The sequence below is a fragment of the Drosophila sechellia genome, chromosome 2R (genome assembly GCF_004382195.2).
Source record: "Drosophila sechellia strain sech25 chromosome 2R, ASM438219v1, whole genome shotgun sequence".
Classification (NCBI taxonomy): Eukaryota; Metazoa; Arthropoda; class Insecta; order Diptera; family Drosophilidae; genus Drosophila; species Drosophila sechellia.
The window spans coordinates 10,038,797-10,054,922 of record NC_045950.1 but is presented as its reverse complement, the minus strand read 5'-3'; the positions used below and the strand labels follow the sequence as shown (position 1 = coordinate 10,054,922).

The following is a 16,126-nucleotide window of genomic DNA, read 5'->3' as shown; positions in this document are numbered from 1 at the left end:
GGCAGGCCTAATTTTCATTTCCCAAAGAGTTTTTCTGGTTGTAAGAAAATACAATTGGAATACATGGGTGGTACATAGGGGGAGTTTTTTAACAAACACCCTGTACTGCAGACCTTTTCGAATTCTTCAACCCCAATGTTGAAAGCTATATGTTAAATTAAATATGATTTTATGTATGTAGTACATATGTATGTACTTTGTTAGTATAATAAAACTCAATCAATCAAGTTTTGAATCCATTGCTTAAATATTTTTGCAAAAGATAGATACTTGGGTTAGTTTGGACAAAAATGTAGAAGCTATTCTCTCTTGACCTTTCTCAATACAAAAAAACTGTGATTTGGTAAATGGAAAACCATCTTATTTATAATAAAACCATTGCTTTATAAATTAAGTAGGCAACCTAATACCCTTGAGATAGCTTCAAGTTTTAACACCGAATAGGGGGGTTTTAATTAATTTGCATATTCTGCCGGAACGAAGTATTTATTTAGCTAAATTTCCTAATGAATTTTCCGAATGCGCTTTTAATGAGTCCCGAAAGGATGAGTTGCGACACACCCTGTGACTATACTATTGTGCAGTAGGCAAGTAACATAAAGTATAATCAAACATCAACTTCGCTGGGATCGCAATCCGCCAAAGGGGTTGTTGCCTTTATAGCGCTCGTTATTGCTGTTGTCTTAGTTGTTGTTCAAGTAGTTTTTAGTTGTTAGTTGTCTAGTGGTGATTGTCGGCCTGGAAAATGCACTCAAGCGTTGGGCCCCGAACAACTAGACTCTCCATTCCCCCCGGCCGGTTTTCCTTCTGCCAGCTGCGTTCGTTTTTTTTTTTTTTTATTACTTACTACTGGGCCGTCTGACAAGTTTCAGGTTTTTGTAGTGTTTCCCTCGATTGGCAGCGACATGCACTTGGCATCGTCAGTTGGAAAACTCCATCGAGGTCGGCGATTGCACTACAAAGTGGCCATCGGCCGTGGAAATCTAGATGTCTCCGCTGGGTGGAAATTCAGACACTAACGGAGGAGGTGTGTCTGCTGGCATTACGGTTCTGTTTCATTTCCATTCGATTGGGGTAATTGAAGCCGAAGTCGGTAGTGGCATTTAATTAAGCAATTGAAGAAAGGATCAGATACTTAAGTATTTATACCGTTCTAGCTAAGGAGGAGTTTAATTGTTTCTTAGCCAAGGTTTTCCATACAGAGTATAAAAGCATTAAGAAGGTTACTTTAAGTTAAATATAAATGTTTAAATGCACTTTGTTGCTGACCATGCTCACTCATGCTTATTACTTCAAAAGTACACCATTCGAAGAATCCAATAAAGATGTTCTTATGAAAGGTTAAAGTCCCGATTGTGTGTCAAATTGGTTTGGTTGCACTCCATTAGCTAATGTTCTCACACGCTGTCGGGAAGCCCCAGATGCCAACCCGCCTATCTGCGATAGACATGGTACTTGCATCTCGGAACCCTTGTCGGCCCATATCTGGTGTGTGGCATCTGTGATAAGCTGGAACACAATGCAATCAACCGCTCGATTTCCACACAACAATGGCACAACTCCCAGCTGAAAGAACTCCGCAACCAGATCTGCGTTCCACTCCGAACTGATCTTTGCCCTTTTGAGTGGATAATTAAAGTTCCGCCGGGCGACGCCCACTAGGAATTTCGGTGCCTAATTAGTCGGCGATCGTCTGTGTGTCTATTTATCAATTAGCACACACTAACTAATGGAGCAAGCAGCTGGGCAGTTCTAGAAACCTTCGGAGCATGCCCCTCATATCAAACGGTTTGAGTTCGAACTTGTAGAATATCAAATCAATTGAACCCGTTTAGCAATTTGACATGCAAATTTGTGCGATCGCCGATAGTTATACCATGACATAATCCCATGACAATAACCCTGTAGCAATGATCTAATGGAGCAATCAATGCAATTTATTTCGAATATGATTTCATGCCGCGTAGCCCGGGGCCCAGTTCCACATTTAATAAATCCATTTTTGATAACTAGACAATTTTTCAACTCGATCATTGTTCCCATGACAGCCCCGCGAACCCTTTTATCCACTTTTTTGACATTTTTTTTTTCCTCTATTTTCTAGCGATGACGTTGTCAAACTTGTTTCATTCTCCTGCTCTTTTTTCCATTGTGTTTCATTTTATTTTTATCAACGTTTATTGTTTTGTGACTTTTGCGGTTTGCCTGTTTATTGCCTTTTCAACTGTCGCTTAATTGACTTGGTTGTGCCTCGCATAATTCCACTCTGGGTGAACCACATCCACGAGAGCCCTGTGAGAACTGGGGACACCTACGCGAATAAGTGGGTTCCCATCCCATCCCGTCCAGAAATTCAATTCCGTCTATGTCTAGCTCTCTTTCAGTTCCTCAAGCCCTTATCTCAAGGGAATTCTCCATATCTTTATGGCGAAATGGAATGACATTGGATCATAAAGTCGAGTTGTTGTTATATAGATAAATGTGATCGGCCGGAAATAATGTGCTTTGGGTACAGGGTCTAATTGACAAATATCGATCAACGGTTTTTTTTTTTTATATTTGTTTATTTGTCCACTCACTGTATGATTTTCTTGTCATAGTTTTAAGCATTTTAAAGTTTGTATTTGGCTTCAACAAATTATTTGCTTACTGTGTTTGCTAATACTCATAAAAATTGAAGCTTTCAGTTATTTAAACTTACTTAAAACTGAAATAACAGCTAGTTAGTTGGGTATACTTTTTCAAAAGTTATTAATTTTAAAAAATTTTAAAGTTGCCATATCTTTTATTGATAGGTAATTGCGTTCTTTGGGTTATAATTTGAAAAAATATGTTGATTGGGTAAATAAAAACTTAAATATATTGTGTTAAGCATGTTAAGATATTAGTACTGCTATTTCAAATAGGCTCGTAGAAAACCAAGAAGAATTCTATAGTAATTTTGCTTTATATTTGAAAAATGTGCCTGCTGTTTCAAAGATAGCACTATACAATTAAAAAACTTCCAACTTTGTGAAATCTTGTAAAATCCCGCTATGACTCCGCCGTTGAAAGATTTCGTATCTTAGGAGGCATTTCTTCGCTGGCACTTCGGCGGGAAGGCACTGTCTAGACTCTAGATACATTCTGTTTGCATTCCCATGCGGCAGCCTGCTAATTCCTTTATTTGCACAGAGCCCTTGGCCTTCGGCAACCTTAGTTTGCTCACTTTTTGTTTGGCCGGCGCCGCATTTGTGTTATTTTTACAGTCACAACAGCTGCTGTTGCTTTTGGTTTGATCACCGCTCAGTCGGAGGGCAACTAGCTATGTATGTAGTACAATCGACTTGGCTCTTTTCGATTTCGTTTTCGTTCGCCATTTATTCGTTCGATTTGCGCATCTAATTTGCAAGTTTAATGCCGAGTGGCTTTGCTCAAATTAAGACTAAATGTGGGTCTGCCGCTGTCTTACACGCCGGAAGGGAGGAATCGTAAATCAGTCGGAGATATGTGGAAGGCCCCTCGATTAGATCAGCCTCAGGTTCCGTTTCTCAGGTAGAAGGAATCAGTTGATTCCGATGGCCCAAGCAGCCTTGTAAATTGGCTACTACTACCTGGCAATACATATACTTTTCACTGAATATTTAGTATTATTTAATTTACATTTTATCCAAGAACAGACGTTTGAAAAATTATTTATTTTGCTAACAATTTGTTTGTAAGAGGTTCCTCTTATATGAAAATAGGGTATCAAGTATAATGTTTGGCCTAGATCTTTTGATATACTTTATATAAAAATAAAGTCAAAGATAAATATTTGGAATATATGTAAAAAGATCTGTCCACCGAAAAGAGAGCAGTTTTGTGGTCGCCGTGAAACTTATCAAGTCACATTGCCTCGCTTATCTGCTGGCAACTGATAAGAAAACCGAATCACGCACATAGAAGAAAAAGTAACCGTACCACCGACTGGAAACCCCAAATACTACAGTCTTTTCTATCCGCTCGTATATCGTTTGATAAATCTTTTTATTCAAAGGCCGTCTGTCAACCTGTTGAGTGCTTACAGTTTGAGAGCAACTGACGGTAATCTGATCAGGCGCCCCGCGCACGTTCCACGTAGACCCCCCGCACCCCTCCTTCATTCCAAATTTAGTCGTTCGGCTGGCATTTATAGAGCGATTTTATTTAACGCTCCACGTTGTACAGTTAGAGTTTGTTTATGTGCCAGCGGCAGCAGCTGATAAAAGACCGCAAGTCGTCGATCCCACGCGGCAATTGCCAGTACCCAATAATAATACAATTTAGCAGCGATAATTGGCAATCGAGCCGTGCTGCTAAACAGGTGCGGTCATATGAATAGCACTGCAGAATTGTTTAGCGTTTCAAATGAAGTAGTTAAAAGTTATTTCTACTTAATAGAATTAATTTGTAACAGGAAATTGCTCAGCTATCTTAGTTTCATGGGTATATTATAAAATATACAATTATCGGAAATAGTTTATGGACCATTTCATTGCTGATTATTCAATAAATTATTCAATAAAAATTGTGATATTATGACTTCTGTTATATAAAAAACAGATTTTGTAGAAGATTGTTGGTTCTATATTGTCAACCCATTGTGTTTTTTGCCAATATATAAAAGGGGGGGAGAGATAGCAAAGCATAAACGGAAAGAAAGAGAGACTTGAACTTAAAACCAAGTCACAATAACGGGCCAAAAGCAATAACAATTCTAGTTCTTCTTGTTCTTTTATGGCTTTTGGACAAATGCATACAAATGCTCTGCTCTTCCATCTTTCTCTCTCTTCCACTCTTTTTGCACCTTCTTATTTCCGGTATTTAAACTTTGCGCATGCGCATTCTCTTCTAACTGAAAAAAACCGGTCGCTCTCTTTTTCTTTCATCTCTCTTTGCGGTTTTTGTTGACATTTTGATGCACTTCCCGCTCAAGCACACACATACACACACACATTAAAATACGCTTTCTGTTGTCTTTTTCTTTCTGCTGTTTCTTTTGATTGTTTCTTTTAATTTCCGTTGCAAATTCGATTTACTTCTACTAAATAGCCGAGACCCAGTTACTTTAAAACTGTGCCGCATTATCAGCAACTGCTCTCGTGTATATTTTTATACATTAATGGATCATTGTTTTCCGCTTAATTTGCCAATGACCTACTGCGAGTAAATGAGAGCACAGAGATAAGGCAGTGGAAAACGCCCCTCTTCCTCCTTACTCTCCTGACCCACTACCGACTCTTACCCACTAAATATGCAAATAAGTGTGTGCAAACAGTTCAAACTTTAATTTTCAACCAGCCTAGAAGTATGCAGTAAAATATGAAAGCGGGATTTTTGAATCTCTGAAATACAATAGACAATTATTATTATTAAAAAAAAGGCAATTTCGTGGACAAAATAAGTGAAATATACACAAAAACGAAATAACAATTTTGTAATCTAAGAACTAAAAAATTACGCAATTAGTTTTTAAAATAAGCGATTCACAATATATTCTTGCTAAAATTACCACTAAATAACTAAAGTTTCGTTTTACTTTCATTTCTCTTGCAGTCTAAGTATTATAATTTAGCAAATATGTTGCTAGCCAAATTCTAGTTAGCTAAAAATTAAGATTAAGTACAGGGAAACTCGAGTGCAATCAAAGTAAACACAAGAGGCTGCCGCAGCACATACGCATCCGTGTCGTCGGAAAACTGTTCTCCGTCCTCAGCACCACGCAGCCACAAGAAACGGCAACAACACGGCGTCCCCCCGCAATTACGTCCGCTCGCGCTCCACCCCCCAGTCGCCCCACTCCCCGCAGGCGGCACTCCTCGGCGGCGTCGGAGGCGGTCGATCCCACGGATCCTCCCACCATCATCATCATCCGTACCACCATCATTCGCCGTCACCATCACCATCCGCACCATCGCCGTCGTGCCCAACGTTGCAGTTGCAGCCGCGATTGCACCAATCGGAGCAGCAGCTGTGCCAGCGACGCCGCATCTATGCGTCCACGGGGAGTGCCGCCAACATCATGATGGATCGCGAATCCCTTAGCGAATGGGCTAAGGACAAGCCGCTCAGCATCCTGCAGCTGGATCCGGCGGATCGTGCGGTTCTCCGCATAGCAGGTGAGTGCATCCACAAAACATTTCAATTGAGAACACTTAAACCTAGATAGTGCTACAGTGGTCGCTCGTTAAGAAGCACTTGGAGGAAATGGAAGATGGGTCTAAATGTTTTATTATTTTTATATATACAAATTTAAAATGTATCTAACGAGCGACAGCTGTAGTTGATAATTTCTTAGAAGTTTGTGTAAGAAGAACATTTCTATGTGAACTTCTAAGTGAACACTGTAACGCAATTGAGGTAATCCCCGGCTGATAGCTCCATTCAAATGGCAATATGTTGAGCAAATATTTGGCCGACTCGCCGTGCCCCCACCCACCACACACGGGGCCACCCGACGGTGGAGCAGCACCACTCGGCGGTTCATTGCACTTGGCATGCGGCAAAGTGCTGGCCAAACTGTGCTCGCATTTTCACTCGCTTTTCAGCCATTTTGCATCGACGACGCAGCATTATTATGCGCTAATTCCACGCTAACGGTTGCAGCCTCCGCCCAGCCCAGCTCCCCTTTTAGTCCCCCTCTGTTTATCCATCCCCATATAACCCGTCCCTGTGCCAGCTTTGCTGTTTTGTCTGTCAGTCACTTGTGATTCTATTTCTGTTCCGCCAACGGAGTTTCTGCGGCCCACAGAACTATGTATGCACTAGATATACTATGTATACCCCCAATCTCCCTCCTTTTGGCACTTTTTGCAATGGCAACTGAAAAATCGAAATTTATGTCGCCGTCGCAATGCCTGAGGGCATTGTTAGTGCCGCACAATAATCAAGTAAAAAGGCTAACACACAAATGGAGGCACTAGAATGCGATGTCTATTGAATACTTGTCGCATTGTGCCCAGACTATGTATGTCTATTATAAAGTTCTGACGGTGAGCAGTTCAAGGGATTGTCGAGCGGTGAAAGAATCTCAGAAAGCAGCCCATCTAAATAAATTGCATTTCAGATCGGTAACAAAATGCGTTTTCTGGTTCATTGCACATACTAAATATTGGAGTATTAGAGTTATCAAGATTGGAGTTAAAGCTGGGTTTGTCATAGGATTAAGGTTTTTATGTATGGCATTGTTAAGATCTCAGCAACTCCTTTACATGAAACATTTAATCTTATTTAAGATATAACACTAATTGCTTTCAATTGAAATTGATTCAATAAGCAAGAAACGCCCAAGATCGTCAATGAAAATGAAAACAAAACTCGTTTTACCTTAACGAGCTTTGTGCATGTGTATGTATATGGTGGAGATATTTATAAATTGAGATTGATGTCTGGGATTAAGGCCTCCAGAGAGTGAGACACCTCCACAAAATGTTCCCTCATGTGCCCATTCCAATTGCATAGCCAAATCCGAACCCAAATCCGATTTCACATGCGAAATCAAAAGTTTTTCGCCCGACTAATGGAGTTTTTCGCTATTTTTTGTACCCAGTTTTGTGTATTTCCCCCCAATATAATTCTCCTTTTTCGCCGCTGAGTTTTAATTAGCCCTGAGCCAGTTAGCCCACACACAATTTGGCCAAATGCATGTAACGGAAAGCGGAAAACTTGCCCACAAACAGTTGCCAACTGCATGGAAAAGGCGGGGAAAAAAGCAAACAACTAACTATTGCCTTTAAAGAGTATAACGCCCCCTTAATCGCATTGCTTTGGATCAGCTGAAAGATGTGTTAATGACTCGATTGAATAATATTTGCTTACGGTCTTCTATTTACAATTGTGCTTTGTATGTATATTTTTAAACTTTTACTCTTGCATTTTGATTTTCTCACCTATTGGCTACGCCTGCGCAAAGTGAACCAATTTTGTGCGTGTGGGTATGAGGCAATATTTTTTAGGTTTTTTGGCTTTTGGTTTTTGGCCATGCTATAATACGTTAAAGCGAGCCATTTTCGATTTCGTTTTCGGATTACTTTGACAGCAAATTCGACAGCATTTATTTTTAGATGGGTGTTATCACCTGGCCTGTCCCATTACCATTAATCGACAGCGTCTTGATGAAGTGCTTGGCTCGTTATCGCGTTATCGTTATCGAACATTTTAGTTAGCGTGTCAAAAAAAGGCTTGGTCGAAATCGCATCGCAAATTGTAGAGGGGGTGCCGCCAATCCCCTGGATCGCTGCATCGTACAGATTTCATTAATAAATCTAGCGAGTGTCTACGTTCTACGTTTATGTGGCGGAAAACTATTAAATATTCCAAGCACATTTACGTACACGATCGGTTTTAATGGGTAAATTAGCCCGGCAACAGGCGGCGTCCGTCACCGGAAGTACAGTTGCCACAAGGAAGTCAGCAGAGTTGTATTTTAATGACATATTTATGGCACTAGGTCGAACTGTCTGAGTTTCAAAGAAAAGTATATTAGAGAAATAGAGCTTTGAATTTCATAAAAGTTTATGATGATTATGCTCAATAATGATCAAGCATTTTACCAATTTCCCTATTGCTTCCCCATAAAAATCGTTTGTATTTTTATCACACGAAATGGTTGCTTTTATTTTTCGGCATTTCGAGTTGTATCTGGAAGTTAAAGATACGCCTACCGACATAACACGATGTTGTTAATTGAAAACTGATAACCGTTTCTCTGTTCCAGACTGTTTTATTCTCCAATTGTTACCCGTTTCTGCTTCTGTTTCTTTGTGACTTTGGGTGTATGGTACTATTTCGTATTCGCATTCTCTGTTTTCGGCAATTCCCCTTCAGCGTTTGGGTTTTTTAATTGTCGTTATGTATTCTCGTGTCTCCATATCGTTCTGCAGCTGTGTATCTATATCTCGATGGGCTGTGCCTGTGTTTGTATAGATATCTCTAATTAGTTTTCAATTCAATTTGCATTTCTCGTTCGTTATGTTTCCCCACTCCCCATAACTTTATCTCTCTATTTCCAGCGACTGCTTTCGGTAATTATTCGTCTTAAGTTATGGCACTTTTAAATGTTCTGGAATCTAATGACTAAAATCTGATGACACATCTGAACAAATCGGTGATGATTTGATACGTTATTAACACTAAATATTTGTAATTTTTTGATACCCTTTCGATACTATATTATAAGTTTAGCAAGAATAATGACCAAAAATGGTGTAATGGCCAAGCAAAACTGTAGCGTTTAAAGCCAAACAAACATCTTGATTTCCTGGCTGGCAGGTGATACTCGTGATTCATATTCACACGCACATGCAGTAAATATCTTGGTATCTAACTCCCCCCAAGGCTACAAAACGCCATATGGCACCTTTCCCAGACAATTGTCTCCCCAAATCCACGGGCGACTTTGGCTCCCCCGCAACCCCAATATATGCATATGTATCCGAGAAACTCTTCTGACTCATTAAGATAAGCAATTTTGTGTGTCAATTTGTCAACTCCAAATGAGAGGCAAAAACTGTGGATCAAAGCGTAGGACCGCCGAGGCACTTGAATATAAATAAAATCTATATAAAAATGTACGCAGGCACACACTCGTACGAATTATTTGTACACAAATATTTAATTACGCTACTAATTGCCAGTGACGATCGACAGCCACGAAATGAGACACTCGGACTATGCGAGGTCAAGATACTTTATATCGAGGGGGAAGATATACGTATATATACGTATAAATTATATATTTATACTCCGCAGATGTTGTGCAATGTTTTTATTTCGCTAGATCAAGTGGCATTACTTTTCAGCTCTGTGGGAGTTTCATTCAAGGCGTTCCTGCTTTTGTGGCTTTCACAGAAATTGCAATGATCTCAGCTCCAGCCAATATCAATTTATGGATATTTGTGACCTGTTATATATATCACAGCGATGTTTTTGCCGATATCATACATACACATATGTGTGGGTGGAGTGACCATGACGTCACTGCGAAACAAGTTGGCCTTTGTCAGCTATCGAGCAATCATTTAAATGACATTACACGCAAATAAAAGTGAACAGCAAACCAAGTACACTTTGAAAACAAAGCGCCATTGTTGGAGGAAGGTATTATCATTAATTGTATGCGAAGTTTTAAACTTACTTTTTATGATATGATATATGTTTGATAAATAAGTAATGAAATCATTTATCATTTTAAATTTACTATGAATTACAAACACATTTCAAAGTTAGTATATTTATTTCTAGTGTAAGAAACGCCCACTACTTAGTGTTGTAAACCAGTTTTACTTTTTCGGTTGGGGGATGGGTAACAACACTCAATGGGTCACCCAGACCCATTCCATTGGGGAGGGCCCACGGGGTAGGGCACCCTTGGAGTGAAGTGAGCTTACACGAATATTCCATATACCATTGTTTTTTCCCGTTTCGCCACCTTTGTTTACAAAGTCAGCGTAAAAAAATGGGAATATCAGTCAGTCAAAAGCAAAAAATTTAACTTTTTTGTGGTTTGGGAGTTTTGGGGCAGTGCGAGTCCAGTGGGAGTCCACTTAGCCGGCATTCCATCCTGACTTGTTTACACTGTGACTGTTCACAATAAGCCTGGCCAAATGCCACATTGACACACATATCTTTCTGATTATTTTGAGAGTTGCAAAAACGTAATGCGAATAATGTCTCAATTCGCAGCAGGCGAACTTAAAAAATTCAGAGCGATTTAATCTTAAAGGGAACAATCTTATTTGTTTAAGTAGTGTGTTTATTTCAATAAATACTTTTTTCATGCGTAATACATTTGATATGTAATGTTGTTTAATTAGCAATCACTAGATTGTTTTTTAACTTTTTTGTTTTGCTATAGAAAACATGATAGAGCTTAGTAACTGGTTGTTCTTGATATAAAAATAATAATAATTATCGATTGAATTTTATTTTGGCATTAAAAAACATATTTTGCAAGGAAAATAGAAAAAAAAAAATTTCATAAATTATGCCAATAATAGTTTTTAGCTTTATTTCAGAAATTCAATAAACGGCACAATTGAAAAATCCTGTTTAAATTTGTGTATCTATAAGCCAAAAATCAAGAATAATTGTACATTTTTCACAATTTATATGACAAAGTGTGTTAAGCACATGACGTAGTGCGAATAAATTGTCGTTTCTTCTCGATTGCAATTTCAATTTGCCGGCATTCCGAGACCAAACGGGAAATTGTCTGCAGCGGCGTCTGAGTTCGAGTCTGAGTTTTCAGTTGAGTTTCTTATTTTTTTTTATTTTGTAAGGTTGTTGGGGCTGTGCTGCTGGTTGCCTTGAGACGGATGTTGGTTGTGACAGTCGGAATTCCGAAGACTTTGGGCGGGAGCGTGGGCAGCGGTTTAGTAATACATGGCAATAGTTATGGGCGGCAGCTGCTGCTGCACAGCAGTTGATCAGTGACTAAGTGGGTGAGCCCACTCAATCGTTAATAAACCATTAAGTTTTGCGCAAACAATGCATTGTCTTAAATCAAAGCCCAAGTTCCTTGGGCTTCGATAAAATCCTCGCTTGATTGGCATGCAAATTGCCAGCTCCTCCCAACAGCTCGATATATATTTTAGTAGCCCAACTCAATGGCGTGCCAGAAGGCAATTCAAAATGCCATAACAATCAGTTGGCAATTAAATGGCGCCCCTCTTCAAAAAACCTCCGCCTCGCAACACCCCCAAGTGCCCAATGCCAATGGCCCTGGTAATTCAAAATCTGCTCAACGATGTGCGATTGCCAATTACTAATTAAAAGCACAACAGCAAGTGCATGAAAAAACAGTTGGATTACTTATACATCGATTATATATCGATTGTCTGGGGGTGTGTTGTCCACTCGAGGAAGTGGGCCGACCAAGAGGGAAACTGGATGACTGCCAAGTGTTGGAGTAGATGGATTGGATTATCTAGATGCGGCAATCACTCGACTGAGACTGAGACCCAGACGGAGATCGCGACTGAAACTCCAGCTGAGCGACATGCAAATGAGCGAAGGCGGGCCCAAAGACCATACCCACACGGCCGGAAAATGCTATTGTATTTTAAATAGGTAAAATAAACAGCGAGTAAAATACAAGATTCAACTTGACTTCCGATTGAAAATGAGTCAAAAGCCAAGTATTTTCGATTGAAAGGTATATAGATTCGAGTATTCTTCAGCTTTATTGATTAAAGTATAAAACTGTCATATGAATTACAATTACCCAAACTGTGTGATTTTTTCGCTGTGTCTATAGGTGTATAATTTTGGCCAAAGAACCGAAAAAAGGCCAACTTGGTCGCATTAAGCCTACGCCAAAAATTCGATACTCATTTATGGACAGCGAGGCTTAGTCACATTTTCGACCTGACTCACGTTGATGATCGAATACAAGTGATTACTACTCGCTGAGACACTCGTTCGACTGAAATTCGTCTGCATAGGATTTCCGTTGAAAGCAAAACAGCTGTTTTCGTTAGCTGCTTTTCAGATGGGTTTACACTTCTACTTTTTGTAGTCGTATGCAATTCCACTTTCCATTTTCATAACGTGTTTTTTTTTTTCAAAAAGCCAATAGGCCCAAAAGCTAATGCAGCTCAGCTGATCGGACGCTCTTAGTTTTTGCTCTTGAGTGGGAAAATTGAAAATCACTCGTTTCTCTGTGCTCTCATCTTAGTGCATCGTACATTTTTATGGATTCTTCTACTATTTTTACACATCATTTTTTATTTTTGGCCGCCGGGCGTGTTTGTGTTTATGACAAACAGAAGAGTTCTTTCAACTGCAGCTTTCAAATTTGTTTACAAGTGCGTGTCGATCTGCGGTCTCTCTATTTCCATGACCATTTCTTTGCGGCTTGGCTAATAAACCACAAGAAAGACGAGAGCCAAATTAGGGCTTTCTGTTTATTAACGGCCATGACCATTAGCGGTTTATGTTATTTTCTTTTTGTACACTCGCTGCTCGGCGAGCCCACATGTTTAAGCGGCTTCCTCTGGCCCGCAGAAAAATAGCTAACTCTCTGACCAAATATGAGGAATTTCTTTTCATTTCGCATGCACTGCACGAAAAAATATTCTATAAGAATGAACAATAAATAGGCAGTATAGTTGAATTAACTTAAATATTTCCGAATGCAATAAGACGTTTAAGTTGAGATCAAGACTTTAAGCGGCAAAGTTATTGTTGCTAAATCATCATACATTTTTTTTTCAGTGCGCCTAATATTGCTCATTTTAGAGGTACAATTTTGGTCATTCTTGATGCGACTTAAGCTTCGAAATAAGTTCGAGCGCTCAAAGAGCGTTGACTTGCTACTCTTACGCTCTTATCATCCCACATAAAACCGGCAACGCAGTGGGCTTTGAGCTGATTTTGAGTGAATTCAGATAAATAGAGTTATTCAAGTGACTAACTTGAACATGCCGACAATGCATTAATACATGATCCGTAATTGATTTGAATATATTTTAATATTACGCCTAAATACTAATTATATTCATCAATTTCGAACCATGATCATTTGATCAGATTGATCGAAATGAACTTCTAATGACCAGCGAGTGAATAACTGAAAAAATGAACACGTTAGTGAACCGAGTATGTGAGTTTATTCACTCGCAGCAAATTGGACAAGTGATCTTGCTCACTGAGAGCACTGTTGGCAACAACAGTATCACGCAGTACACCTGCTCCGTTCACTCACACTCACCTGAAATCGCTCGCCCCCGCTCTCGCTCTCTCACGCTCTGTGTGCTCTCTTCGCTCTTGTATCTCTGTGGCTCTTGCAGTTGTATCGGTATCTCAGCACCCAAGTGAATTCGCTTAACACAGCGGCGCTCAGTCAAATTTGAACCGCGATACCGAGCGGTTGGGCGTTTATCTGCTAGAACTTCGTTCCATTACCAGTGACTGTGTGTGTGCGTGCGTTGCGTCCGTATATGAATACATATGTGTGTGTATGGTGTGGCAACAACAATTTGTTAACGCACACACTTACGCGCAGTTAACGAACGCAACTTGGCCCTTAAAAAAGTGAGAAGAAACCTCAAGCAAAGTGCAAAATTATAATCAAATTGCCCTCAAAATCAACACTCAAAACTTATATAAAACAAACCGCGTTTATCTTTAGTGCAAAAATTGTGTTGAAGCAGCAGTAAAGACGTCAAAACACTATAAAAATAAATAAATGACTAAATCGAGTGGACTGTGTATAAATGTCCATCGTTGTGTTATCGTCCTAAATAAACTTAACCGATAAAGGAAATCATAAATGGAAACCATGAACTCAGAACTACAGAGTTCTCAAAAGAGAAAAAGAATCCAAGCAGCTGTGTTGCATTTCTAAGATATTTGCTTGTCGCAAACGAGAAATTTTCAACTTCTCCCAACTTCTTTTTAGTTGTGCGTTGTTGTTTTTGCCATTTTTTTGTGGTTCTTGTTATTGTTGTTGTTGTTGTCTGTCGTCGGCTGGCTTTTCATTCAATAACCAGTTTTTGTCAGATTTTTTTCCTTTAGATTTTGGTGAGCTTGAATTGCTCTTTAGGGGCGATCTGGTCTCGGATTTTTGATCGCTGCACACGCACTAAAATCCACAAAGTCGCACTGTAGTGTGTATTTCATTTCATTTAGGTTTTTCCTTTATAAAGACAAATTAGTCATGCCAAACGCATGCAGCGCTCTATACACCCAAACAAAATATTTTAAATAGTTAAAAAAGTTATTTTAAAAACAAATATATTGTATAGTAACTGTCTTTTATGTAATTGTAAAAGAATAAAGAAAATATTAGGCTTGTTATTAAATTTTTTTAAGCTAAAATCAACAATTCTCTAGATTATAGATAGAAATTATAGATTACTATAGAATTTATCTACAAGAAAGTGGTTCAGTAACTTAGACAGCTTGATTGAAAACCATTTAAATTTTTCTCCAATTCAATAACATTTTTCTCAGTGCACCCTCTTTTCCGCCCCTATCTCTTCACCGCGTTCTCTCTCTCATCTCTTTTTACCTGTTAGTTCTGAACACACGGCTTTCTTGACATGCCAGGCATACTTAATTCCGGCTCTCCCGTTTAAACCTGGCTTAGAAAATGAGAGAAAATGCACAACTGCCATAACTGTGCCACAAAGTGGGGGAGGCAGAGGAGAAGGTGTGGGAGGAGAAGCGGAAGGAGGGAGAAAGAGAGAGGCGAAAAGCCAAGTTCAGACAGTGGCAGTGGGGAAATATTTTCCGTGAATTTATTGTGTGAAATTTTGCATGTGAATGGAAAATGCACACGGAACAAGCAGCCAGCAAATAACAATAATAATAACAAGCAACAAAAAATATGAGTGAAAATTATTGAAAGCCACTTGCAGCAGAGTGAAAGATCCAAAAAAGACACGAAAAACTGTTGACGATGGAAAATATAAACAAAAACCGTGAAAAAAACCAAAGATCTAAAAAAAAAAATGATCGAAAACTAAAACCTAAACCAAAATTCAAGTAAAAGTTCACAGAAACGGCCAAGAAAAATTGTTTGCTTGTTATTTAGCTACGTTACGCCCAGCGTTTGCATAAATAAATTAAAAATTTAAAGCAGACAATGCAAACAAATTGACAAAAGTGCAGAAGGCATGCCGAAGTTTATACACCCTTTCAATTAAAGTAATAATTTAAAAATTAGTTAATTCAAGTCACTTTCTGTAGGAATATTAATTTGTTAATAGGTAGCTATAGCTATGAATTGACTAACAATAAACAAATCGATTTTGCACTACAAACTTCAGATTAGAATCCAAGTACCTCATTGGAAAAGTAAATAAACTACACAAACTTTGAATGAAAAATGAGTTGAGAGAGCGAAAGAAATTTGCCCGTCCATATCTACATACGACGTTTGGGTATATATCATTGTATTCGTATCTAATCAGAGCGACAACCCGTCTCCTGGGCCCGCAGCTGGTTGCGTGTCTAGGCATTTATTTATTTATACTTATTGTGTGCTTACGGGTCCGAGCCAGAAATACGGCTCCAAGCTGACCTCATGAATTGAATGGAATCACCCACCAAAAAACAAAGCACCGAAAGTAACTTCAAAATCGGGGCAGAAGTGGAGATTTTGCCAATGAAAGTACACGAA

The 16,126-nt window shown here is 39.1% G+C and overlaps 1 protein-coding gene and 1 pseudogene across 31 annotated transcripts in view; both read left to right on the top strand.

The window, feature by feature from the left end:
- The first annotated feature begins 5,556 nt into the window (after positions 1-5,556).
- The window catches only part of LOC6609065 (microtubule-actin cross-linking factor 1), a 67,583-nt gene continuing 57,013 nt past the window's right edge, over positions 5,557-16,126 (top strand). For 10 of the 31 annotated variants that reach the window (XM_032714509.1, XM_032714517.1, XM_032714512.1 and 7 more), the window contains exon 1: positions 13,861-14,034. Coding sequence is in view for 8 of the 31 variants with exons in the window: in XM_032714519.1 (XP_032570410.1) it covers positions 6,023-6,119 (97 nt within the window). In the remaining 23 variants the exon portion in view is untranslated. Of the gene's footprint in view, positions 6,120-13,859; positions 14,035-16,126 lie in introns of those variants that run through there. The other 21 variants (XM_032714525.1, XM_032714523.1, XM_032714522.1 and 18 more) reach the window with 9 other exon arrangements.
- Positions 11,019-12,074, top strand: LOC116800340 (annotated as a pseudogene).